Genomic DNA, 27,448 nt, shown 5'->3' with positions numbered 1-27,448 from the left:
TATTGCAATTGGAGTACTCTCTTAGGTCATAACAGATGTTGGCATGAATGAATTGTTTAGTATTCAGACAGGAGTCACACATGAGGCAGCCGCCACATTGATAGTGACCCACAATCCTGTCAAGGCCCCACATGGATGTCAAACTCGGTGCCTCTATACGTGGTAGAGCAGCTCTCACTAAATGATCTTTTAAATTTTCGCCTCTTTTGAAGGAAAAAAGGGGTTGATCCTTGGTAATACCAGTTGAGACAACAAGAGGCCAATATTTTCTTATAATGGCCGAAATCTGATTGCTTTGAGTACCAAATGTCGTGACACAAGGAATTCTGGTCATGGGTTTCTTAGTTTTAGGACACAGTAAATGCTCGCAATGGTTGTCCCATGCCCTCTTCATGGAGCGCTTTATTAATTTGCGTGGGTAACCACGTTGTCTCAATTTCTCAGCTAATTTCCAAGCTTCAATAAAATAGTCGTCCCTAAAGTAACAATTTCTACGTATACGTAAAAATTGCCCAAAGGGCAGCCCATCTCTAAGACTCCTCGGATGGTTGCTGGAGTATTGAAGCAATGTGTTGCGGGCAGTTGGTTTCGTGAATAATTTAGTTACCAAACCGCCGGCATGAGGGAAAATTGTCAAATCCAGAAAAGCAATATCAGTATTGCTAGATTGAGAGGTAAATTTTAAATCAGGTGAACACAAGTTCAACCATGTTAAAAACTCAGTCAATGCAGAAACAGTCCCAGTCCAAATGAAAAAAATATCAATATAGCGTCGCCAATGGCGAACGCTAGAAAAGAAAGGATTTTTTGTACAGTCATAAATAAAGTTTTGTTCAAAATCATCAACAAATAAAATGGCAAAATTAGGGGCATAAGAAGCCCCCATAGATGCACCTTTAATCTGTAAATAAAACTGTCCATCAAATTCAAAATAATTTTTTGTCAAAGAAATAGTCAATAGATCAACAATGAAGTCAGTCGGAACCCTTGTTGGAGCTGGACGGGTATCAAGGATCTTTTTTATGACCGCGATCCCCTGTTGTTGAGGAATATTAGTGTATAAGGATTCCAAATCCAAACACACCAACAATTCAGAATCAGGACAAAAGGTCATTTGTTCTAACTGTCCGATAATGTCACCGCTATCTCTAACATAACTCCTGGTAGTGAGAGCAAATTCTTTAATGAATACATCTATGTATTTGCACAAGGGTTCTAAGACCGACCCACAGCCAGAGACTATGGGCCGGCCTTTGGGAGAGTGTACAAAACAGGTACCCTGGGGCTCTTAGAATTCAAAAAGACAAATTCTTTGTTACTTAAGAACCCGGTATTTTTAGCCTCAGTGGTAACCATGAGTATCATCATTTGGATCTCCGATAATGGTTTGGAGCGCAAAACTTGGTAGTGATCAGCGTTATCGAGCTGTCGCTTGATCTCAAGTTTATATTTGTCAATGGATTGGACCACGATCCCACCGCCTTTATCCGCACTTTTAATAATCAAATCTTGGTTTTGTTTTAGAGTAGTCAAGGCTTTTCGTTCAGTTAAGGAGATGTTATATGGTATGTATTCAAAATCCTTGTTCAAGTCAACCACTTCCTTAAGTACCATAGATTCGAATGCCAATAACTCAACGGGCATTTTGCTAGATGGTGGATTAAAAGTGGAAGGAGGACGCAGTCCAGACGGATTATAGGCATCCATACTAGTGTTACCCAGGAAGTAAGCTTTGAGACGTAATTTCCTAAAGAATTGTAATAATTCCAATTGGATTTCGAAGAGAGAGGATTTTACGGTGGGTACAAAGCTCAACCCTTTACTTAAAAGGGAAATTTCATCATGTGACAGCAAATGATTTGATAAATTAAAGATGGGGATCACTTCCCCATTTAAAATGCTCAATTCATTAGAGGAAAAGTCATTGGTGGTGGTAGACATTGGAAAATTGGTCATTGTGGAGGGCCCCACTGGTAGAATGTCCGGCGGGTCTGCCTCTCTCCCGACTGGAAATTCCATCGTTGTTGGTGTTGGGGTGGTCTGGATCTCGTGCGACCCCTCCCACCTCTCCCTCGCTGTTCTAAAAAAGAAGGATTGTAGCCTGCAGTTGAAGTTCCAGGGCGAGGATTCGTGTTTGAATCAGATTCATCACCCGAACTTGCAGAAGATTCAGAAAAGGTTATAGCGTTATTATTTTTGAAACGACCCCAAGTAGAATAATTATCATTATGTTGGGATTGGGGGTGAGTGTAAAACTCATCTTGTAAATAAGGATGAGCCTTTAGTTGGTTAAAGTTCGCTATGTCTTTTTGAATCTTATTAGTTTTTTTGTTTCTTTCAAATTTTTCAAATTCAGCAATTGTTTTATTAACTTTATCAAGTGCTGTTTTGGCATCATTAAGTACATCACCCTCATTAATCCGTCTTTCCAAATCAGCAATAATTTTCAGTTCTTTTTTGCTGTGTTCCAAAGCTGTATCAATACCGTGGACAAGCCAATGGCGTGAACAAGTCACTCCAATATGGTTAAAACCTTTTCTGAATTTGGGATCATTGGTAAAGATCACGGGAACATTACGTACTAGTAAACCCACTGGTATAACATCCTTTTTTAAATATTCGGTCATCATAAGAGCATGTAAGGTAGTCCGTACATGCTTCTTACGACATTGTTCTAATTCATCAAGTAATGCCTGTGCTTCACTAACAACAGGCTGGGCCGTTGAAGGTCCCAATAAAGAAGCACCATTTTTTCTCCTAGAGATGTACTCCTCAGAATACAGAGGAGCCTCGGGATTGGCCATAAACAATTTAAGGCACGCCACGAGTTCAAGACTAAAGAGCCCTCACAGTTATGCAACTGTGCTTAAAATATTTACCACCACAGGGGCAGCCCTAACCACCTGAACCAGGGGCTATATTAATTTTTACAAACAGAGGTTCTGATGTGTGCAACAAACATTAACATATCATAAAAACAATAAAATGAAAAGAAAATAGGAGAAAAGTATTTTAGCCCATGAAAGAATGATTGAAAAAAAGACACCGCCAGCCATATTATGATATGGGGTATGCAATGCCTTCCGCCACGGAAAGGCATGCAGAGTCTGCTTGGGGGGCCCGTTGCGGGCCCCCAGGGACTCCGGGGGGGGTGGGGGGTGCACATGCACTTCCATGCACAACATGGCAGACACCTCGCGGTGCCTGCCTGACTAGAAAAAAATATTTACCACCACAGGGGCAGCCCTAACCACCTGAACCAGGGGCTATATTAATTTTTACAAACGGAGGTTCTGATGTGTGCAACAAACATTAACATATCATAAAAACAATAAAATGAAAAGAAAATAGGAGAAAAGTATTTTGGCCCATGAAAGAATGATTGAAAAAAAGATGTACGTGTAATTATAGAAAAATACAAAATTTATTTAGATTTAAAAGATCATGTAAAGCTCAGATTTGTTGTCGGTATAACGGAAACATTGTGGAACATATACAAAACCAGACAAGTGGCAAACACATAGAGGTTACATAAACAAAAGAGTTCTAAAAACCATACAAGAACTCCTGTACACAAAACAATGTGTCCTCCTTAATTTGTGGCCACAATAGCGTCGACGGCGTTTCGACCGTTGTCATAAGTACATGGTCATCCTCAGGACAATACGTTAACTGAGCTTATCAACAGCCAATCTATAATACACAAAACACTTTATTCACACATGGACCAAATGCAGAAACTAAAGGAAGGAGAATAGTGTTCACAAGAAGTAAGAAAAACAGGTAACTAGGCTAAACCATTTCGAATGTGACAATTAATCAGAGAATCCGAAAATGGTGTCACCCAAAGAAAGGGGGGGGGGGGGAAGAAATTACGCCACCAAGAAAAATGAAAAAAAGCGTGCTTAATAACACTCACTTCAGCGTTGTAAAATCGCATACTAGTAAAAGCCAAGAAGTGCTTGTATCATACAATTTCTGAAATACAAGCAAAGGACTCAAGTTACTGTCCCAATACTGATGCCTCACAATGCAAAAGGAATTAATAGTAATGCAGAAGCTACTTACAAAATAGCAAACCGCTATAAACTCCGTTTCCAAATTTGACTAGCTGCGACTAAAAAAAAAAGGCCTTTCATCACAGCAAAATAATATTTGTAGTTTTTTTTGGCTTGTACCATTACTTGTTTATCTAATATTTTGTAATCAGTCAGGGAGCTTGCACTTTAAAATATGGATGGAGCCATGGGTGCATTCATACTTATGAGGATTTGCTTATTTAGCTACCTTCTTTTCCCTCACAGTTGTATTTCTGTCCTTGCTCTAGTCAGACATTCACCTGCACAATTAGCTGCTTTCTTCACTTAATCCTTTTAGATGCATCCGAGTCAAGCTATGCCTGATCCAGTTCTGTAAAAAGCCTACTATGTGTTTGTGTTTTTTAAGTCTTGGGTGAAGCAGCCTTGACCTTACAGCTTGTCCACTCACCCACATTCCTGTCTGTGATTTAATAGCGTGCCTCTTCACTGGCCAACCAGTTTTGGATTTTCTTTTTCTTGGAAGTTGGGTTACTGGTTGATGGGGGTGAAACCGTACTGAAGCAGCAGCTACAATCGCTGTCTTGGTGAAACACAAGCAAACCCAAAAATCAACCTGTGCCTAACCCTCTAGTAGCTTAGCACAAAGCAGTCAGGCTTAACCTAGAGGCAATGTGTAATGTATGTTTGCCGCACTTCAAACAGTAAGAAAAAATGAACATGTAACACAAGAACAATCTCACCGATTTAGAAAAAATGAAATAGATTATTTGACAGAAATCCAGTCAATAGAACCAGACTCAAAGCTGGCTGCAAGAGCAATGCAGTGTGGATCAGTCTTTTGTGTGAAGGCTGGGCACAGCCTATTAGTCGCAAGTGGGGCTGTGCCGAGCTCCATCCTCCTCCGCCTGCTGTTTGGGGCCCAACCAGGCACACCAAATCCTTCAATTGTGTGACTGGGGGGAATAAACAGTCCACCTGCCAACTACACCCTTTCATGTGATCCTGGAACATGCTGCAGGCACTAAATGTTTAGGGCAAGAAAATGGCAACTTTCTAAAAGTATTTTTTATGCGACAGGGCAACCCAGTCTTCCCCCAAGGAACTGGGTATTGTAATCTATAAAGTGTTCTTGAAGCAATTATTTATACTCTAATCAATAATATACTGATCATTAAAATTATCCAAATTGAAACTGTCAACAAAGCAGCAAGGGCATACTGTTGTTAACATAGATATATTTTTGAAGAGTATATCAATATTACAGCATATAATTGTAAAACATTACAGTCAAAAAAGCAGTATTACATAGCAACACTGGCATCTTTACACAATCCCTTTAAACTTTATAATATGCATTCAATCTTGGAATCTGGGGAAGTGCAAAATCCTCTAAACCATACAAGTTCATAAATCCACAGTCCAATGCAGTTTAATCCTTATGTTACAAATGTTCAGAAAGGACAAAACACGCATCGTATTGAGGTGCCATTGTTTAATTGATGTATTGTTGTATATACTGCCTTTTTGTACTGTTAAATTTGACATTGGATATAATGTAATATTGGTCTACTCTTCAAAAAGACATCTATCTTAATAACAGTACACCTTGGATGGTTTGCAGTTGAATCATTTTACAATATATTATTGATTTAAGTATATAAATCCTTCGTGAACACTTTATTTGTAACTTTGTAAAAGAGCTTTTTCAGAATTATGACTGAAAATCCGACTTTTCCATTAAAGGGGGCTTTAAATTGCATTTCTTTAGACACCAAACTTGACATTCCCCCTTCTTCCCAATTGAAAGTTATCACTTATTAAATGTAATGCGTTTACCCTATGTTATCATACGGGAGAGGGCAGGTCTTGCAGTAATGAAAAACAAATGTTTGAGAATTGTGCTACCCAGACATGTAAACTTTTAAAGTACATGTCCACCTTTTTAAATACACTGCACCCTGCCCTTTGGACTTTTAGGGCCTGCTCTGGGGGTAAGGACAGTTTAGTCCTGGCAAAAGGTTTATCTTGGCAGGTAGAAATGGCAGTTACAACTGTGCACACAAGAAGTGCTGTAGGACCACTAGAGGATGAAAAAAGGGGGGTTAGGCCCAAATGACTGGAAACAGGTAGGGCCAATGGTTTAATTTGTATAAAGAAAAAGGTACCTAGAATCCAAACTATTTTATGAAACAAGACCACTCTATATGCTTTTAGTGGTACGGGCTGTTTATTTACCCATTTGTTTTTTTGATTAGTTCTTAGTTTAAATAGGAAACTCTCTTATTTCCAAAAGAAACATGAACAAGGTCTACATAAAATACCAAAGTATAATCACATTAATCACATATAGACATTTACAATGGACAAAATCAATAATACTCCAATAACAAACATTCATAAATTGCACAATACGTCATGTGAGTAGTGAGCGAATCACATTTGGTTATACAAATGATGAAGAATTATTATGTACAACCAGAGAAACTAAACCATTCACAGATAAATTCAATATAGATGTCCTGATTTAAGAGTTTGACTGTTTTGTATCAAATGAGAATATGCCGACGCGTTTCTGGCCACGGTTAATTCCTTTGCGGGCTTTCATCAGGGCTCCTTAGTAAAAGCATATTGAAGCAATCTAAAACAACAAAAATATTTTCATCACTACTTAAGCTCCTATTTTCCCTTTAACATGCTCATTTGGTACAATATGATAAAACTCATACCTTCTGATAGCTTCTTGACAGAAGACACCAGTATAACTTGAATCAATCCTGAGGAGGCAAGGCCGGGGTTTTACTACAAAGGACAAACCAATTGTACGAAATAAAGCAGTGGACTACACTTGTTTTGAATAAAAAAGAGTTTCAAAATAACCAAGGGCATACCTTATTATATATGGATGATTTGCTCTCTCCTTTTTTTATGGTAGTATGCGTGTTTTTTCAAAAGATGTCCTGTAACAAGGGAGCATTCGCTTATTAAACGATGCTTCACGAAAACAGGGGGGTTTCCTTAGTGATGTAATGCCTATTATGGCATAAATCCTACCTAAATTATCAGTCCTGCCTTTTGAAAAAATATATGTCCTCTCTTTGGCAAGCGTCTGTTTTTCGTGATCATCCGATATTATTCTGCGAAGGGAAACAACCTCATAAGTGGCGTTTTAAATATTACTGCGGGCCGACGCGAATAAATGAAAGCGGCGCCGCATGTCTCGCCTGTTATTTTGCCTGTTATTTTGTTAATCCAGTCATGCAGGGCAAAGCCGCATTCTTACTTTACACCCACGCCGGTCGCCACCAAATGGCTGTTAGACGCCAGCGCGATGACCCGGAAGTATTTGGGTGTTTGAATTGACATCACACTTTGTCAATTCAAACACCCAAACATGTGGATGTAGTACATTGCGACCAATTTAGTTTGTTTTGTTCTAAAATTCGCTTTCCAGTAATTGTTCCGATTAATTCTGTGAAGTAAGAATGAGTTTTATCCTATTGTACCAAATGGAGCATGTTAAAGGGAAAATAGGAGCTTAAGTAGTGATGAAAATATTTTTGTTGTTTTAGATTGCTTCAATATGCTTTTACTAAGGAGCCCTGATGAAAAACCTTGTTCATGTTTCTTTTGGAAATAAGAGAGTTTCCTATTTAAACTAAGAATTAATCAAAAAACAAATGGGTAAATAAACAGCCCATACCACTAAAAGCATATAGAGTGGTCTTGTTTCATAAAATAGTTTGGATTCTAGGTACCTTTTTCTTTATACAAGTAGGACCACTAGTAGCATTTAATTTACAGGCCCTGGGTACATATGCCTTTCCTAAGGACTTACAGGTAAATTAAATGTGCCAATTGGGTGCAAGCCAATTTTGCCATGTTTTAGGGTGAGAGCACAAACACGTTAGCACTGATTAGCAGTGTTACAGTGCACAGAGTCCTACAATCCAAGTATACTGGTTAAAAAAACAGACTGGTCAAGGAACAAAGTTTGGGAATGACCCTGCCAAAAAGCACAACGTTTCAATACCCTTCCACATATATTACAATAGTTTCTAGGACAAAAGGCTTCTAGCCTCAGCTGAATGTACCCAGATCTGTAATGGCAACTGGACTGGCTGAACATCTCAGGCAGTCTGTGCCTGCAATTGGGGGAGGGGCTAAGCAAGCTATGAGCCAATTAACACCAAGCCCACTCCTTTCAATTAAAACCTTCAGGGTTCGCTTCAAGATGCAGCGTAGGTTTAGTTCCTTAAGATCCCTTTCTGAGGCTGCTTAAAGTTTTAAACTGACCTTCATTGTCTAAAGAGGTTTGTTCATTTTAATGTCAGTTTCCATTGAGGGTCTCCTGTGTTCTGTCCTTAGATTAGTTTGACTCCACTGAGGTGCCCACGGTGCCCAAGACAGCTATAATAATTTCTGAGACCACTCTGTCATTTCTCATATCCTTACCTATGTGTAGAAGGGCAGGCCTTGGTTTCCTGTCCAACTTGGAACCTTGCTGTAATAATTAGAAGCATAAGCAGAGAGACCCAGATTTTTCCCGCTTAATTTGACTTGGGGCCAAGATAGCAATGCTTCTGCCTCTCATCCACTTCTCTATGCTTCAGGATAGATGAGAGCAAAGTGGCATAGAGAGGGATTCTTTCATTCTTTCAGCTCACAAGACACTGCGGTCAACAGGCTGTAATTTCTATTCATTCTGTTCCTCTTTTGATTCTGTACATCATAGCCCTTTTTCATTTGGAAGTGAGCCAGAGTGTCCATGTACCTGGTTTGTGAGTTAGATACCAGATCTAAATGCATCAACGGGGCATTTCACAGAGTGTGTTGGAATCATTTGTTCTATAGTTTGACATGTTTATAAACGTAGTAAATACGATAAGTCGTTGGATTTTAACTTCTAAAGGTTACCTCAGGAGAACACCCTGTATTTGAAATAAACTCTCGTACTGTCCTCATGCTGTTGTACAGTTACCATTTTCTCATTTTTTTACATACATATTTCTGTTCATATTTTCAGGCAGGGCGTTTTGGACAGCTGACATACGTTCGAGTTTATCAGGGCATGTTGAAGAAAAGCGAATACATTCACAATGCGAGGACAGGAAAAAAGGTCAGAGTGCAGCGCCTTGTTCGTTTACACTCTGACATGATGGAGGTGAGTCATCGTCAAGAATTGTCCCTTGTGAGATGTTGCTAAATACATTTCACACAATTGTTTTGACCAGTGTTTGTTTTATGTGTCAATGAAATAGACTAGTTAAATGAACATTAAAAGCTACAGTGCTACTAAAAGTTATATTTTCTTGGAACAGTATAAGATTTGGTGATTGGCCATACTTGCTATGTGCTGTGTTGCAGTGTGCTTCATAAAACTATTCGTGAAAAGGTGCCAGTTGTAGTGAATGTTAAATTGCAGTAGCATAATGTATCATGTTGTCTTGTTTCGTGGTAGTGTCCTTTTTTTTTTTTTTTTAAACACACTTTAAAAAATAAATAAATGAGGTTACAATAGCAATACCAATGCAGTCTCCAAGTACTGTTAACAGAGTATTATTGACACTAAAATATGAACCCATGATTTGCAGATCACAACAGATGTCAGTGATCATTGTTTAATTAGCTGCTACATTTGCTAGTTTGATGGCCTAGGGTAGTTAGAACTCTCAGCACTCCGTTGACTATTGTTCAGTCCCCGTGACCCCGACCCGGTGTTTCAGCCCCTGGTGCTCCTGTTCCCCCACTTGTCTGTGCCATATGCCCATGTCCCGTGTGACTCTCCCGTGTACCCCCCATTCCATGTGCCCCTGTCCCGTGTTCCTCTGTTCCGTTAGCCTGTCCTGTGTGCCCATGTCCCGCTAGCCTCTGTCTGTGTGCCTCATGTGCCCCTCCCCACGTGTGCCCGGTTCTCCCAGCTCCATGGTGCCAGGAGGGTGCCAGACTGCCTACCTGGAGCTGCTGCCGGCCGGTCCCGGTGAGTCCTGGCGGGGCCTGCTCCGATGGTCCTATGTGCCGAGTCCGGGCTCCACGCCCCCTGACCCCATGTCTTAACGTTCGTATACCTTTCTTCCCTGTTTCCCTTTTCTCTTGTGTTTTAACACTGAACCATTTCTGCTTTAACTCTGAACTTTCCTATCCGGTCTCCTCTCCGAAACCTGTGTCTTTACTGTACTCTGTCCATCCTCTCGGTCTCACAGTGTACTTATAAGGTCCCAAAGGCAAGACCTATTGGCTATGCCAATGCTTGTTTATAACATGTTTGCACAAGAATTGTCATTTCAAACTCCACAAATTAGTAAAGTTGACTGCATTTCTTTACTTTTTAATATATGGTTTAAAGATTTCCAAACTTGGATATTCTGCGCTAACAGACTTACATTATTTTCATCTTGCCCTAACCTACATAGACCAGTATTTACATTTAGTTGGTGTTACTGTCCCACCTCGATAGACATGCAAATCTAGACATCCTGTCACTTACAATTATAGCATTGGTACATGTACCACTGTGACCGGTTCTGCTCATACCTGCATTGCCAATCCTACTGATATTATGACTGCTAGACCTACTGATGGTATTTCTGCTACAAATAGTAGTAGTTCTACTCTTGATCTAACTACCACTAGTGCTGTATTTAATGCTGTTGCTCACACAGTGGGAATTACTACTGGTAGTTCTACAACAATTCACTCCAGAGCGAATAGCGTTATTAGTACTACTACTGCCACTATTGCCACAAAAGCCTACATGACCTGTGTCTTTCTTTGACTGTTTACCATCTTGCATGGAGCATTAACTTGTGATTGGTAACTATCAGTCCATACCAATGTTGTGGCCCATTCACTTTTTATTTGTGTTTAAAGCCGCATTTCACGAGTCAATCCTTCTGCTATTCATGGTCCTCTGTTAACATTAGAGGAGGTGCTCATGGCAAATTTACTTTCCTGAGCCTCTAGTCCTGTTTTTGGGTGGTTTAGAGGATGTCTATATTGTTGGCGTGTGCTGAGTGAAAAATTTTGAAAGTGAGTCCGAGACATTATAGGCCAATCTGTATGTATTTGCCTGCAAATGTGTTCTCTCTTATCCAACAAGAACCAAAATGTTAGCTCCTAGTGAAAATAACCCAATTGTTTATGTATACCACTCTAGATGGCATATTGTCATTAGGCAGTTCCAGTGGGAGCCCTAGTGGTCTTCTCAGTGGTCACCCAGAACCCAATTCAAATGGAACTAAACCCAGTGGACGACAAGCTGGTGATAAATATATCAAATAAGATGAAGTTTCCACTATAGTCTTGTGTGACATTCTGCCCAGCTTCTAGATATATTAAAGTACCAATAGGTCAGTCTAAAAGTCGGATGTAGATCTAGTGTTACAGGGATGGAACATGGTGTTAGAGTACTCTTGAAGGGCATGCTGTTAGAGTACCTTTGAGGGACAGAAGTACTTTTAAAAAAAACATTTTTTTTTACCTCATTTACCTCTGAATCACCTTCCACAGCTCTCCTGTCCGAGTAGCTTCCATTGTGCCAGAAGAGGGGCCTCTGGTATTACCCATAGACCGAGACCTTCCATATGCACTTTTAAAATTCCTCTCATCCACCCCACTCTCCCTTCAGAACAAAATAAAAGAAACCGAGGGAAAAGGGGAGCATAAACAAGTTCCCAAACTGAGGTCTGTTGGCGTAATCATTGGACATTGCCTTCATGTCCCTCCAACCACTCTTGCCAGCCAGTCCGCCACAGGAAGCCAAAAACATATCTTTTCTTCTCTAGGTATACCGCATCCAACCTAAATATATTTTTAAAGGACGCCACCCACTCATCATACACATGGGAATTTGTGTTGGCCCACTTCCTGCAGATCTCTAATTGCCAGCAGTACTGAGTAAAAAATTAATTTTAACTTCTCTTTGTCAGACTCTCCTATATCGGCACTAGCACCAAAAAAGACAAGTAGTGGGCCTACCTGGATCTGTACATTCAGGATATCCACTATAGCATTACTTGCATCATTCCAGAATGCCTGTATTATGGGACATTCCACAAACATATGCAGATAGTCTGCCCTCCTTTGCCCACACTTGGGACACGCCACCACTCATCTGCTTCCCAGCTTCGACAGCCTGTGGGGCATCCAATACACTGTATGGGTTGAAAAAAGAGGGCTTCTTCTTAAATGGGCGGGTTTAACCACTTGGTAAAGCATAGAAAAGCATACTTGCCATAATTTCTCCAATGCTGCCTCCGGCAAGCATCTCCCCCACAACTCTTGCGGTAGCGTGAACTTCCCATCGGTTTCCTCAATCATAAACTAGTACCAGTGTGATATTTCCTTCTTCTTTGGTGCCTCAAAAAGCAAACTTTCCTCCAACTCATTCGAACCCCCTATCTTTCTCCCATGAAATCAATTGTTGTTCCCACTAGCCGATCTTCCCATCTTACAATGCCTGCTTCCCTCAACGGGCACGCCAGCTTATCTTTGGTCCAGTCCGGAGAGCCTGATGAGTCCCAGATTGGCGCAAAATTACTATAGAATGGTAATTTTAATTTCCTTTTAATCAAATGCCCAAGAGAATTTTAAGCTTCACCTTTTTGAAGAATTTTGGGTCCGAGAACTTCCACATATAGCCAGTACTGCCTCCTTTTATTTTCTTCAACATCCTTGAAAACATCCTACCAATTTCAGAACATAAGGGTCTATCCAGAAGCATTCTGCAGTTTTTGGGCAGGAAGACCCATACATAAAATTGCCAAGTCTGTAAGAACTAATCCTCCTTTTTCTCTCTTCCTCCTTAGCTTCTTCCAGGCAATATGTGGTCCTTTCACTGCCCAAATAAAGGTACTGACCTTTCCTTGTAACTTCATAAGCCCCACTTCTTTAAAAGGTAAAGGTATTGTGTTGAAAAGGAAAGTAAACTTTGGGAGTATGACCATTTTCACTAAATTTACTCTTCTGAAGGTTGGTAAGGGAAGGTGTGCCCAACTTGCCATCAAATCGCGCACATCTTTCTTTACTCTACTGAAGTTTGTTTCCGAGCGTTTCATAATATCTTGTCACTTTGACTCCCAGATAGCTCATCTTGGTTTTCTCGAAGTCCTAATCCATATTCCAGATCATAATCTTGGTCTTCCCTCCATTTATCTCATACCCTGAGACCTTTCCAAAGTCCTTTGCTATTCTTATCACCTGAGCCATTGAAGCCTACAAATCCGCAGTATAGAACATCAGCTCGTCTGCATAAAGTGCCAGTTTTTTCTCCCAGCCATTACATTTAAAGGGTACAATCTCCTGTTCGGCCCTTAGCTTTTTCGTCAGTGGTTCCATGTACAAGTCAAACAACAACGGTGACAAAGGGCACCCTTGTCTTGTCCCTCTCATATTCCTAAAAGTCGATGTCAGTATACCGTTCACGAGTACTTTCGCCCTTGGTTACTTGTACATTTCTGCTATTGTTTTACAGAACCTATCTCCTATATTTGCAGCTTTCAACTCTGAATGCAAATAGGCCCAGTTCAGCCTATCAAAGGCTTTAGCTGCGTCCAAAGCTATGACTGGCACAGGACAGTTATTAGCGGTGGCCAGATCTATCGCCCCTATAACAGTTTAGGTAAGCTCATGCAGCGCCCTCCCTCGTATAAAACCTTTTTGGTCTTCATGGACGAGATCTCCCTGGAGGCCATTATATCTTTCCGCTAGAATTTTTGCAAATATCATAATTCAAAAGTGACCGGCCTATATGATTCGCAACTTTTTGCACTTGCTCCAGGCTTTAAGATCAAAGAATTTGTGGCTTATGACCATGTCTCTGGTAGAGATGCCCCCTCCATAAATATTTTGTTAAACAATGTGTTTAGAATGGGAGCTAAGGTACCCCCAGGAGCTCTGTAGACCTCATGTGGGAGACGGTCTGCACCGGGAAGTTTAACTCGTTTACCCTACTTAAGTGCCTGCTCCACTTCCCTAGTCTGAAATTGTGCATTTAGAACTGTAGCTTTTTCTTCACTCACTGGGTCTGCTGAGTCCTGATTCAACCATTTACCCCTCTCTTCTTCTGTGTTCACCAAATTCTCTTTATACAAGTTCATGAAATAATTAAAGACTCCCTCAATCTCTTTTCTGTTTGTTAGCACCATTCCGGTATCCTGACATATAATTTCATGTATCAGACTCCTCACCTGATCCTTCTTAGTTTGCCACGCTTGTAACTTGCTACAATTCTCCCCTTTCAAAGACAGTTGTTAATTTCAGTTTCAAATCCAATAATTCCGACTATCGAGACACTAACTTCCCCCTTAAATAAGCTTTATATGCATTCCCATACTACTCCTGCAGGGGCACAACCTGAGTTAAAAAAAAAACTCAACAGGCTTCTCATTTAATCTCTCCACTATGTCTCGATCTAATAACAAAGTATGATCCATAGTCCACCTGGTCTGTATGCTATTCTCTGCTAGGGCTATCGCCAATAAAACCGCTGAGTGTTCTGATAAATGAGCCCAATATGTTTGATGTCTTGTACTTGGTCTTTTAGCCAAAACCTAATAGAAAAGAATCTATCCTAGACTGGTGTCGATATTTCTTGTTAGAATGTGTACCCCCTTCTGGTCTCTATTACCACCTCCAGACATCACATCAACCGATTTGTCCCATCGTGAATTTTATCTGAGCCACCATCTTATAGTCCGCATTCGCTCGACTTTTCGTAGATCTGTCCAAGGAGCTATCTAACACAGCTTTAAACTCCCCAGCCAAAATATTTGGATCAGAAAAGCCCGGTAACTCTGCCATCATCTCTATTAGAGGTGTATTATTATCTGTATTTGTCTCGCTCCTAATACCCTGCCAGAGTGCAACCTTGTCCCCACACTTGCTACAATCCACATACCCATGCTTTAAGTAATACTATTTGTAATAGTAATCTTTGTCTCGTTTTATCAAAATCGCCACCCCTGTGGTCACAAATGTATGTTTAATGCACACCAATTGCCGCACCCACCTTCTAGACTTAAATATTTCCTTAGACTCTTTTTCTATTAGGTGTGTCTCCTGTAGAATGATAACCTGGGCAGGGGAATCCTTAATATATTGTAACATGTTTTCCCTTCTCACCCTTAATCTGTTTACACTCCTGGATAGAATCTTAAACTTTAACTTCTGCCTTTCACCCATACTCTCTTCTGCTGCAATTCATGGTCGGCAGACCATCGGCTCCTGAGGTATATTTTTTCCTCCCAAATGCTCCCCACCCATTGCCCCCAAACCCCCCTCGAGAACCTACCCCCCTTCATCATGGCCTTACCCTATGGGTGACCCTTCCAGTGTGCCTTCTCAAAACCATTAAATCTCTGGAGGACTATTCTTAACTTCTGTATTAATCCCTTTGTATTACTCATGCTGCCTGTTTCCAAGTTTCAATACATTTGTCCACTTCACTTACTACTTGAAAACTCTGCAACTTGATATTCATCATTACTCTCAGAACCGCCGGGAACTTCATCTGCATGAAGGCCCCTAACTTCTTCAACTGATGCATCCTTTTCCCCAACTCCCATTATCTGTTAGGTGTAATGTAGGAGATGTCTGACCTAATTTCACAGGAGACCCCCATCCACCTTCACTGCTTTCAATTTCAGCGCCTGAGATGCCTTTTCTTTCCTAGAGTAAGTAATACAATTTAACAGGATCTTCCTTGGCTTGCTTCTATTTGGGTTTAGTCTAAAATGATCCCTGTGAACCCTCTGAATGTCTCTAACAATATCCTGATCTGACTCTTCTAATTGCAGCCCCGTTTTAATCAGCCTAACCACGAAGTTTTTCAGATCATCCCCTTCCGCTCCTTCTGGTACATTTAGGATCTGTAAATTGTTTCTCCTTTAGTTGTTTTCCATCCTTTCCTCCCCATCCTGGTATCCCTGTTCTCTCAATTTTATAGCTTTAATATCCTCTTCATTCGTTTGTACTTTACTTTTAAGCTCCTCTACTGTCACCTCTAGAATTGTCGTTCTACTCGCTAGATCATCAGTCTTTTTCTCTAAACTTTAACAGGCCAACCTGATCTCTTTCTGGTTCCCCTCCGAGATTTCAAACCTACTCCTTATCGCTGAGGAGAGAGCTGAAATCAACTCCCCTAATGCCGCTCCCTCTGCTCTCTTCCTTCCTTTCACTCTGTACCTCTTTATTCCTCACCTCCGACATTGAGCTCTGCTCTAGACCAGGCCTCTGACCAGGTGTAATGACCTCTTCAACCCCAGGATGTAGTTGAGGGGCCCTGTGAAACACCAATCTTTCTGGGCTTTCTAGGGTTCCTGGATCTTTTACTGGCAGTGACGCAAACATATTTGGGCTACAGACATTCCCCCAGCTGTCCAGTGCCTCCTCTTCTGGGTACTCTAGCTGTCGCTCTCCCCCTTACTTCCCCTCCACTCTTTGCCAGACATCCCTACTTCACTTAGTATTAATGTTTTTGAAAGGTCCTTAAAGAATGTCCTGAGAGAGGGGCATGACCTTAACCTTTTGAGTTGTTTTCCTATGCCTCTTTTCTGGCGCCTATAATTTTTCCGCCCTCTGTTTCTTTGTGATCGTCTTCTCACTATGAGGGCTTTATTTTCTGTACTTTTCTCCTCTGCACTTCCCACTATATGCAGCCCCCGGGACAGAAGTACTCTTGAGGGAACTTTTTTATGAAAAAGGGCACTCTAAAAGATTGCTTTAGAATACAGAGAGTTTTGAAAATGGCTAGTGCATTAAGGCATTTTCACGATATGCTTTTTTTTGATGTTTCAAAAAAGGTCCCTATGTTTTCTTGGATGTTTCCTTTGCCTGAAATACCTTCTTTATAATGTTAATGTATAGGTTTTGAAGTATTGATCTCTTTTCAAAGTTCAATTTGTAGTGGGAAAAATTATCCAGTACTTGGGATTTTTTTCTTCCTTCCAGCATCCGCACAAACAATCTGGACCAGCCAACATTAGGCCAGGAAAACATCAGTGTAAACCAACAGCTCACCAATGTTTTCAGGCCACAACGGCGCAGTCGTAACTGGCATTCAGCACAAAACGAGTGGCAGCAGGGTCCAGGGCTAGCATGCTAAAACCTCTTGATCTCCAACTACAGGGAAGCCAACTTCATTTGCCTGATCCCAAACACTCAATTTCCATCCTTTCACCAACATGAAAAATCTCTCCCCAAATCCAAACCAAAACGGTAATCTAATTTCATCAAACCTCTTTCGTTTTACAACCTTTTAACAGTCACCCAACAATCAACAATTTCAACTTAAGCTAATCGGCACTCACTGAGATTCCAGATATGCAGAGTACTTTGCTGACCGCTTCACCACAGACAACTTTATGCACTCAACCATAGCCATGCTCAGCTTCACTTAATCTCAGTCTGAAATGCTTATTCCCCATAATCTGTAGCATACAGCACATCAACTGGACAGGCAGGTGAGGGCCTTGCTTGTACACCTAAATCTTCTGAGCTCCTATGAGTGATCCAAACTCTTGTTTATCAAACTAATTCCCTTCCACATGCCCACATCCATATTATAAGTGGTCAATACCTCTGAATGCTTGCCTTTGACCCTGTAGAGTGCTCCATTACCTTTTGGCTTGGTTCATGCTTTACAAGCACCACATACTTAAATACTTACATACATTTTAACCTACCAGGAAACACCACATCCAAAAATGTACATCTCTGAACACCTTCTGCTTCATCCAGAGCCTCAGAGAAGTTGTAACCGACTTCAGTAGCAACGTCAGCATTAGTATCACTTCTTCTGGTGCTGACCACTATGCCATTCCATTCTTCATCACACACACATTACCAACCCACCATAAGCAGTAAAAAGAAACGTGTTTTTGTTTTGAGACTCCCCTATACTTCAATATCTAATTATATTCTCCCCAATTTCTCAATAAATGGGCAGTATGCACCTTCAACTACCCAAGTCTGACCAGTATCGAGATCCATAATCCTCATGTAATGTCACATCAGAAGCCAAACCCTGAAATCTGATTATAAATGCTCCATCTGCAAACAATAACAGATATAGTGCAGAATTTGTTCCAGATGACCTATTAAAGTGAAAAAACCAACAAAAAGAAAACGTCTCTGATCTCAGAAATGTGAGTGCGCATTGATAACAGCAGACAAAGAAAATGCCTGCCCTCTGATTTCCTCCTCCTTCCCAACCCTGTAACCCAACCACTGACTGTCCCCTCAACTCATGCCCCTCAAGGTATGGCCCTGTATGCATCTAATGAAATGAAAATAATATTTATAAAGCGCAACAATTGCCCTGAGGCATCCAGGCGCTAACACTGAAACAGAAAGGTACCCTCAAAAGGTTACTATTTGCTAAAGAGGAAGGTTTTAAGTTGTTTCCGGAAGCTGGTTAAATTGGGGTTTTCCCGCATCTGTAGAGGGAGGGTGTTCCAAAGTTTGGAAACATTATACGAGAATGAGCGTCCTCCTGCTCTGGCTCTAAAGATTCTGGGGATTTTGGCTAGTGAGGCAGTAGAGGAACGGAGTGCTTTGTTGGGCACATAAAGGGAGATCAGGGCACGGTTGATTTCTGGACCCATTTTCCAGAAAGTCTGGTGGGCGATGCATAGAGCCTTAAACTTCACTCTATCCCTGACCGGTAGCCAGTGTAGAGTTCTTAGGCCATTTTTTATAGAGGTCCTCCGAGGGATTCCCAATAGCACACGGGCTGCACAATTTTGGGTACGCTGAAGTTTTTGTAGCGTATAGTCTGGTGCTCCAAGATATAACGCATTATTAAAATCCAGACGGGATTGGACAAGGCCCTGTATATTTATTTGTCTGGCCTCGGGTGGAAGGAGGGGGAGAATTTTTTTTGTTACCCTAAGGAGGCCAAAACAAGTGGCCGACACCTTGGTGGCCTGTGTATTAAGGCTCAGCGATTTATCGAGCCATACTCCCAGACTTTTGATGGTATCTCTCGGGGGTGGGGCAGCCCCCATGCTTGTGGGCCATATCAGCTCTAACGCGGAGGGGGCCGCCGGGCCCAGGAGCATGAGCTCAGTTTTGTCGTTGTTAAGTTTCAGACATGAGCTCATCATCCAGCTTTTTACATCCTCCAGGCATGCCGCTAGATTGGGTGGCGAGAGAAGGCCGCTCTTCGGCGCAAGGGAAACCACCAGCTGGGTGTCGTCCGCATAGGAGATGATGTTAACACCATGCGGACGAACAATCCCAGCCAGCGGTCTCATATATGCGTTGAAGAGCGTGGGGCTCAAGGATGAGCCCTGAGGAACTCCACACCCCAGAGGCCTGCTAGATGATACGGAGGTGCCGTCGAAGACCTGGAAGGTCCTGTCCGAAAGAAAAGATTCAAACCAGATCAGGGCCTCTCCGGCCACTCCTAGGTCGGCGAGACGGTTCAGCAGAATTTTATGATGTACCGTATCAAATGCGGCGCTTAGATCGAGGAGGATCACTGCCACTGACCCCCCTCGATCCAAGATCCGTCTCGCCTCCTCAGTTACGGCCAGTAGGGCGGTCTCCGTCCTGTGTTTTGTGCGAAAGCCCGTCTGAGAAGCATCGAGGAGATGGTTTCCTTCAAGAAACGTCGTCAGAACGGTATTGACGTGCTTCTCCAGGATCTTTGCTGTCCACGGGAGCAGGGAGATCGGGCGGTAGTTGCCTGGGTTAGCTGGGTCAAGGGAGGTTTTTTTTAGAAGGGCCCGCACCATAGCGTGTTTCCAGGTCGCTGGTACTGTCCCACTTAATATGGACGAGTTGAGTAGTTCCAGAAGAGTGGGGAGAATGATCTTGCTGGCCAGCCCCAGTGAACCCGGAGGAGCAGGGTCACACGGAGAGCCGGTTTTTATTAGTTGAGCGAGGGTTTCCAACGTTTCTAGTTTCAGCAAGGGAAGGGACTCCAACCTGTTGTCGCTATCCCGAGCTGAGTCCGGGTGTCGGGAGGGTAGGTCAGCAGGGGGGTTCAAAAAGGAATGGTAGATTTTATTCGCTTTCTGAAAGAAGTAGTCTCCCAACTTGTCACATTTGGAAGTTGAACTACTGTTGTCTATGGGGGACAAGGCGGGTTTTATAAGGGAATTTACCATACGATAAATCTCTTTCGGCTTCGACTTAGCCGCTGTTATTTTATCATTGTAGTAGGCTGTTTGAGAGATTTTTATGGCCAGTTTATAATTCCTGATCGTTTCCCTGTAGCTGAATTTTTCAGCAGGGTTGTAGGTCATACGCCATTTCCTCTCCTGTCTCTTACATAGACGCTTTAGAGTTCTGAGTTCTTCTGTATACCACGGGGCTGATTTGTTTTGCCTTTTTGACTTAGATGGGCGTAGAGGGAGAACCGAGTCAAGAGAGGAGGTTATCCATTCGTCATATTTAATGTTGTTAGCCGCTGGATCGTGAGAAAGTGTGGGCCTAATAGTACCAAGAGCCTTCGTCCAGTTGTCAATCGGAAGTTTGGACCAATTTCGAATTTTTCGGGTTATAAAGGAGGATGGGGGGGGTTTAGCCAAAGTCCAGGAAAATGATATTAGGAAATGGTCCGACCAAGGAAGGCTACTGATAGTGCCCACCTTAAGCTGATCGTTGTTGCTAAAGATGGGATCGAGCAAATGCCCCTTTTCGTGTGTAGCAGAGGGGATTAATTGCTCCAATTGGATGGCAGCCAGGCTTGACAACATCTCTAAAGCCGTGGAATCCAACCGGTCGTCAAAATGGATGTTGAGATCTCCCAGTATGGTAAAGTTGGAGGGAGAGACAACCAGTTGGGAGGCCACAGAAAGCAGAGAGGTGTTAAATTGTCCCATGGCTCCAGGGGGACGGTAGATGAGAATCCCAGTGAAGCTGGTATTAGGGGAAAACTCGACTGCAAAAGAGAGATTTTCGCAGTCCTCAATCTCTTCCACTAGGTAGCGACAGACATAGCTCTCTTTATAGATGATCGCCAGGCCGCCACCTCTGCCCATTGGTCGATGATCAGCCCGCACTATCTGATAACCTGGAATGATAGCCTGAGCTAGGTCTGGTTGAGAATCTTGATTTAACCACGTTTCGGTCAAAAAGATTGCGTCCGGTGAGTATTCATCTAGTATCAAAGATATTTCTAAACAGTGTTTTACTAGAGACCTGCAGTTAAGCAGAAACATGGAGTATTCCTTTACTTCTGGCTTAATAGTAGTGGTTTCGATACTCAACTGAGACTTACAGTATGCACAGCAACGCGTGATCTCCATAGGGTGTGTGGGGACGCCGCAGCTAAGTGAGGTCGGCGGACGCAGCCCATGTAGGAAGCTGGAACTGTATACATGTCTGTCACTTCCAGAAGAGCCGGGGGACATGGACCCTGGACCCGGCCGGGCGCGGACGAGCGCTGACGAGCTTGCCTTAAGCGCGCCTTTGGCGTGCAATCGTCGCGCTCGTCCGCTGCGCGTCCGGTGAATGGGCATGATTTATGGAGTGAAAGTCTAACACACATGCATAAGCGCACTGCCAAACACACACCACATTACTCCATATACCCACAAGCATAAACACTGTTAACCCACTTCAAACATTAAAAACCTAATCTTAATACTGCTCAGTTGTGCACCCTTCCCTACGGCCTAAACGTTATCAATGCACACTCTAATCATCCTCACTTCTGAAATGTGTGATAGGATCACAAAGAAATGGTTCACTCCAAATGTCACACTCCGCTTGGATATATTCTTTCCTGCAGGCTATAGCATCTAGCACACAGAACACCCAACAAAAGACAGGATGGGGACTGGTAATCAGACCACATTGCCCTTAATCCTCAGCAAGCAACACACAAGTTATATGAGCGCATCACCTAAGACTTTGTAACTCTGCAAAGACAGTCTATTTCAGTCTGGAAACCCTTTTAGGACCCGTAAATGCTTCATAATAAAAAAACGTGGATCTCACCACCTGCACCTGTATTCAGCCCTCCTATTCTACATTCATTGGACACATCAACCTACCCAGAAACTCAAACACAAAGACAATGAAGGAATCTCCTGACATAGTGTTAACAATTCAGACCTCAAAAAAAACATTGGCAAATTTGCCTGCTGCAGTTGCGACACTATTAATCTTTTTATGTCTGCATTGGCCTTAAACAACTGCTGGATCCCAATAGCCTCGACTGGATGGACCACTTTGCCATCAACATTTCTAGCCTCAACCCCATTCCACTCCATTAAGGTGAACGTAAGAGGAAGAAAATGCAAATGTTCCATTTAAGAACTCTCCATGGATGTTTTCCTGAAAATACCTTGGGTACCTGCTGAAAAAAAGCTAGACCACATCAGATGTCAAAAGCACAGCATTGAAACCATGTAGAACTCAATGTCCACATGAGACCTTGTCTCAAACCCTCAGCACCTCCGCACACCCATGAAACTCTTGACAAGTGCACCATATGCTAGCAGGAAAAGAAATGGAGACCAATAGAGGTCTTTTCCACCCCAGCGTACACAAAACTGTGTGATCTGCATACTGGACCCTCACAAAGTTAACCAAAGATCTGCCTGCACATATTTGACGAACAAAGAAACTAAGAAGCAAACACTTTTCCAAGGTGCAATGCATTAGAGGGGCCTGGCCTGGGTGGCACCCAAGATGGCAGTGCTGTAGAAGAGCCTGTGTGTGGAGTAAGCCTCCCTGGTTCATAGCCATCCTTAAATTTTAATAGTCTGGGTTGGCCGGACACGGTGATGCGTTTGCGTGGTATGTGAGTTGAATGGGTGTGAGTGAGTGAGGCTATGAATGAAGGGTTGGATTGAATGTATGTGGGTGTCTTTATGGTGTAGTGATTTTCCTTCGAGTTAGTTTTTTGATGTGCTTGTAAATATAAATTGTGTATAGAGTGGTTCTTGATAAGCAATTAAAAATACTGCCAAATAAATTGAATAATGGCACTATAAATAGTGTGGACCTGCTGATTCAGTTTCATGGGTCTAAATATTCAATGATTTAGCTAATAGTACTCAGTAATGGTATTTGTGACGTTTTGTTGTAGCAGAGCTCATGGCCTCACCATGGAACGCCATTCACCCTTTTTAAATATCCAAAATCATCCTGTATTTAAAGCCCTGTTTTAGCCTTGATGGTTAACTGAGCATAATAATAAAAGGTGGTGCTCCTGTATTATAGTGAACCCTTCAGCAAGTCATATGGATGAAAAAACACCAAGCCATTATCAAGAACATCTTCCAATAAGGCAGAGATGCAATAGAATACCTGCAGAGACAATTGTGAGGTCCAGAAACAGGATGGAGTGGACAATGTAACAGCTCTTGGTAGATGGGTGCAAGGACCCTCTACGGGACATCATTGGATGAGGCTGAGGAGCAGTTGGATCATCCTGAGGACACATACGGAGACCTTTAGCAGGGCCTAACTTGCTCTGTCAGTCTGGGGCTGAGCGGGCACCCCATGGAACATCTATGTAGAGCAGCACAGCAGTGTTGGTGTGAACAGGCCTGTTGCTGGGCAATCTGTTTTTATAGGTGTACTGCCTGCAGTGATGTGGTAATAAATGCCTTACAACTAAGGCTGTGGGTGAGCAGCTGTGTTTGCTTTATAGTACAAAATATTAAGGTGATGGAGATGATCCAGATGGATTTGTGAGGAATCTTTCTCTATCGTCTTTTGGTACGATCAAGGCAAATTCTAGACTGGGAACTGATGATGGAGGAGTGTAACAGAAGCAATACACACTGTAATTTGTCAAAGCTGCGATGCATAATGGATTTCTGGGAGAACTTAATTTTTATTAGAATGGTGTACCACCTGCCTTTTAGGTATGAACTATAGGTATGCACTGTAGTGCTAGAGAAGGATGTCTGACACATGATCTCTGTCTTGCAATGAGCATACTTTCACCTGTAGATCACTTGAGGACTGTCTCCTAAGCATAGTTTTTTTAACCTCCTCTGTAAAGTAATTCTATCCTTAATTTGCATGGATCGGTGTTATTTTATGCCTAATAGATCCATTATGTAATCAACACAGGCAATCTGGAGTGTACCTCATATTGTTATGTACAAATTAGTAGGTACTGCATATCTGAAATGGGGATTTAATAAAAATAGAAGTCAAACCCTTACACACCAACCTAGGCGACAATCTTCATCATTGTGTTTACCTCACCTGTCCTTGTTATTCTATTCTAAGAGGATACAAAAAACAAAGTGAACACCCTGGTATTGGGGACATTTATGAATTCCACATTCCACCTGTTGACTGTTTCAGCTGTGTTGTTCGCCCCAGACGGGTGGCTCTTGGCTTTCTTCAGGACCTTGATTCTGAAATGAGATTTAAGTTGCACAAAACTTATATTCTGTGGCACTCAAGAGTTGTGCTAATTAATGCATACCTTACTAGGACACACATTTTTTCCTTCTCAAACAATACTCTCGTCAAAGGTAGAATCATCCTGTTGGAATATATATTACAGATTGGAAGATACCCACATAAACTTATTTGTGTTTCAAGTTTAATAGGCTTTGGAGGACTCCAGGTAGATGCTATTGCACCACCTGATATTGCTTTCCAGTGGCCTATATGAACAAGCATAGCAAATCATCACTGCAAAAGAGGATAATAATTTAAAAACTCCCCACTCAGTTTTCACCAGGTGAGACTGCATCACACTCATACTTGCTGCAAGTCTTGCACTGAATAGAGGAGTAATTTCTGAGGAAAATGGAGGTAAGTACAGGCAAGCCTCTGTAGTCACACACTGAATGTATTGCGACTTATATAGCACACGTATCGCCCGAAGGCATCAAGGCGCTTGCTTAGGGAACCCGTCCTGGTATTCCCCTGTGAGATACCCCGGCAGGGTATCCACAAGGTGAAAGCCAGGCATCCCACCGCGAGGGGCCATAGTGGAGATTAAGCAAGCTATTGCCCAGAGTCGCAGAGTGTGACCCCGTGAGTCGAGTAGGCACCATAGCGAGAATTGTCGAGTCCGTGGAATTTATGAGCCCGAGACCCACCGAGGCGGGGAATCGAACCCTGGTCCACGGCCAATCTCAGCTTCCGGGTCTGCCGCCTCTAACCACTGAGCCACGCTTCTCCACTATGAATGAGTGGAGTATGGCTGCGGGGCCTTAGCCTAAGTAAAATGAAGGGTCTTCAAAAATCCTGCCCCAGCTCCCATTTGCTGTGCTACCTCCAAATGTTATTTTCATGAAATTATGGATCTGCTTTTAGGAAGAGAGGCGGCCCAGCTATCCCTTTAAGAATGTTGCACAGGTGAGGTAAACCCAATGATAAAACATGCCACCTAGGTTGTTGGTATCCATTATTGTGTGCATAAACTTTGGTGGTGCAATCATGTTTGGATTACCTGCTTTGGTTAAATAGTGCATTACTTCTAGGGCACACTCCTCGGATGGCTCACCCCTCTTCTTCCCTCACTTGATGATAAGTGTTAGAAACATTAGGCTGAATTTCAGATTAATATATGGCTGTTTGAAGTATGCTCTCAAACTTGCAGAGCCAGCAGTCAAATGGCCTTTCCTGAGAGCAACACTAAGAAAAAAGGGCTTTGGACCATTCTTTATATGTCCATATACCATATCTTGCTGTGCGCTCACCTGCTCGCGCTCCTCCTTACTTGACCTCGCTCTCCCGTGCAGCCGAGTAGGTACTGTTGCGGGGAAGAGCTAGATTGGCCGCCATCTTGGGGGAAGCCCGGGGCTGCCGCGCTAGTCGTCCGGCCTCTCCCACCCCTGCCTGCATATGAGTAATACTTCCTATCGGGCGCTCGGCGGACGCGCGCAGCGGGCACGCCAACGGCGTGACAAAGGCGCGCCAAAGGCAAGCCCGTCTGCGCCCGTCCGGGTCCAGGGGCCACAAACCCTGGTCCCCGCACGGGAAGCCCAATAAAATACAGCTCTTCAACTTTATATGGACTAAGGCCAAGAGGTAAAACAGAATGTCGTCATTCCCTAAATCCCGCTAAATCCCCTCTATATTGTCGCTACTGTCACCAGCACTTCAAGCCATCAGACCATCTGGACCGAGACCCCGCTTCCACTATACAGCGCAGTATGGCTATTTTGAACTGTAGAACTCTTCCAAGACACTGTACCGAAATAGCACTCCTAATTGATGAGTATAAATTGGACGTCCTGTTTCTGACGGAAACATGGCTGCTCATTGGGAATGACCCTGACATCATTCGAGCCCTTCCCGTAGGCTACGGAATCTGCAGAGGGGATCGGGGGTCGGGTAGAGGTGGAGGTTTGGCAATCATTTATAAGGACATCTATAAATGTCGACTGCTACCCTGATCATTGGATGACTGTGAAAGCTTAGCTTTCTCAATTGACTTTTCCTCCATCGACACCCTTTCCGGCCTACTGATCTATCGCCCTCCGGAGGCACTGAAGCAATTTATCCCCAAACTTATTGATATGGCCCAGAACGAGTGCGGACAATGGCAAATTTTACAGCACTGGGGGATTTTAATATACATCTAGAGGACCAGTCAAATCCCATAGCTACTAATCTGCTTTCCAGCCTTCAGGCGTTGGGTCTTGGTCAAAAATGTTTTTTTCCAACGCATGACAAAGGCCAACTCCTGGACCCAGTCTTTAGTAACTTAGATAACCTTAGCTCTGGGGATCCTATTCCCCTGCCCTGGACAGATCATTTTTTAATTCCCTTATTTTGGGTTATAAGGATTGCCCCATACACTCAGCATCCTACGGTAGTCTGGGACAGGAAATGGTGTAGGCTGCCCTTGATGGAATGGAAATTGGCCCTAGAGGCCTCAAAGCCCCCGAAGGGTACCGACACTGAGGTAGCGAATCACAATTTTAATAAATGGATTCAGGATACTCTAGATAGAACTCTTCCCAAGATCATTGTTCAGAAACAAATCAGGAAACACGCAGCCCCTTGGTTTAGCTCCCAACTAAGGGCTTCCAAACAATCCTGTCGGAAATTAGAAAGGGCCTGGAGACTGGATCCTACTCAGCACACAAAGGAAACCTATAGGAAGGCCATCAGGATCTATAAAGGCAAGATTAAAACTGCACAGGTCCATTTCTACGCAACTAAAATTAGCACAGCTGCTCACTCTCCAAAGGAGATTTTTCGAATAGCGAAGTCCATGATTACCCCGCTCCAAACACCTCCTTCAAAGGAAGGGTCCCTGGCACGCTGTAATCAACTAGCTGCATTTTTCCAAGCAAAGATTCAAGCCATCTATACTACCTTCCCCCCCCCCCAATCAGTCTCTGTCTGAGGAAGTTGGGGCCATGGGCTTGGACCTTGTCCCGCCGCTGGACCAATTTTACCCTCTGGATGCAGAAACGTTAGACCAGGTCATTAGCAGAGTATCGTCTGGTTCTCCGTCGGACCCTGCA

The 27,448-nt window shown here is 42.8% G+C and overlaps 1 protein-coding gene across 1 annotated transcript in view; it reads left to right on the top strand.

Annotated features, from left to right (window-relative positions):
• The window catches only part of GFM1 (G elongation factor mitochondrial 1), a 176,600-nt gene that overhangs the window by 95,080 nt on the left and 54,072 nt on the right, over nucleotides 1-27,448 (top strand). The window contains exon 9 of the mRNA XM_078667074.1: nucleotides 9,064-9,201. Coding sequence (XP_078523200.1) covers nucleotides 9,064-9,201 — 138 coding nt within the window. The remainder of the gene's footprint in view (nucleotides 1-9,063; nucleotides 9,202-27,448) is intronic.

This window comes from Lissotriton helveticus, chromosome 11 (genome assembly GCF_964261635.1).
Source record: "Lissotriton helveticus chromosome 11, aLisHel1.1, whole genome shotgun sequence".
Lineage (NCBI taxonomy): Eukaryota > Metazoa > Chordata > Amphibia > Caudata > Salamandridae > Lissotriton > Lissotriton helveticus.
The sequence above is the reverse complement of the archived record's forward strand: the minus strand, read 5'-3'. Positions and strand labels throughout refer to the sequence as shown.